Source organism: Sphaeroforma arctica, assembly GCF_001186125.1.
Source record: "Sphaeroforma arctica JP610 unplaced genomic scaffold supercont1.8907, whole genome shotgun sequence".
Classification (NCBI taxonomy): domain Eukaryota; class Ichthyosporea; order Ichthyophonida; genus Sphaeroforma; species Sphaeroforma arctica.
Window position 1 is genome coordinate 1 of NW_014031651.1, and position 683 is coordinate 683.

The following is a 683-nucleotide window of genomic DNA, read 5'->3' on the forward strand; positions in this document are numbered from 1 at the left end:
ATATGGTATATATGTATATAATGGCATTCTAGAAAAATCAAAACTATGTACATGGAATCCTGAAAGGTTTCGTAAGCGACAAAACTTTATCAAAATTATGAAGCGGTTCAAAGCTGCAAGACTACGTGGAAAATACGTGTGGACAATACACATATGTAGATTTTTACATTTTGTGTAGTACTTGAACCACCGGAACTCGACTGTCGACCCAGAATAGATAAAATGCATCTCATCAAACAACATTGAAAGAAATTAATATGGCATCCGTCATTGCAATTTCTATACATACCTAAGCTGCTCATACATACCTAAGCTGCTCTTCCTTGGGCGATTCGAATATATCGCTCTCGTCCAGGAGCTTCAATAACGACTTAGTCTGCTTGAGATCACTTACAGTTGGGGGTTCAACAGATATCGGTTCCGTGATGCCAAATTGCTCGGCATGTCCCGGTTCACTGTATAGAGTATGACGCAATCAGAACATCGATCTTCTGCCTAGCTGCCATAAGGCGTTCGATCATTTGCTGGCTCGCACACGAAGTCAAACGCCCCACGTTAATGGTTTCTATACATTGCTTAGAAATGCTTGATACTGGCACCGTGGTATAGAACAAGGTTGCGTCTTGGTTCGTTAGCTGCGCGCTCTGTTGCATGGCGACCAGGCGGTAGAATAATGCGTACGG

General features: G+C 42.5%; 1 protein-coding gene across 1 annotated transcript; it reads right to left on the reverse strand.

The window, feature by feature from the left end:
• Nucleotides 1–298: 298 nt before the first annotated feature.
• Nucleotides 299–455, reverse strand: SARC_16791 (hypothetical protein; the record flags this gene model as incomplete). Its single annotated transcript, XM_014289105.1, has 1 exon — nt 299–455. A coding segment is annotated over one exon (157 nt), but the record flags the coding sequence as incomplete, so codon positions are not given.
• Nucleotides 456–683: the final 228 nt, after the last annotated feature.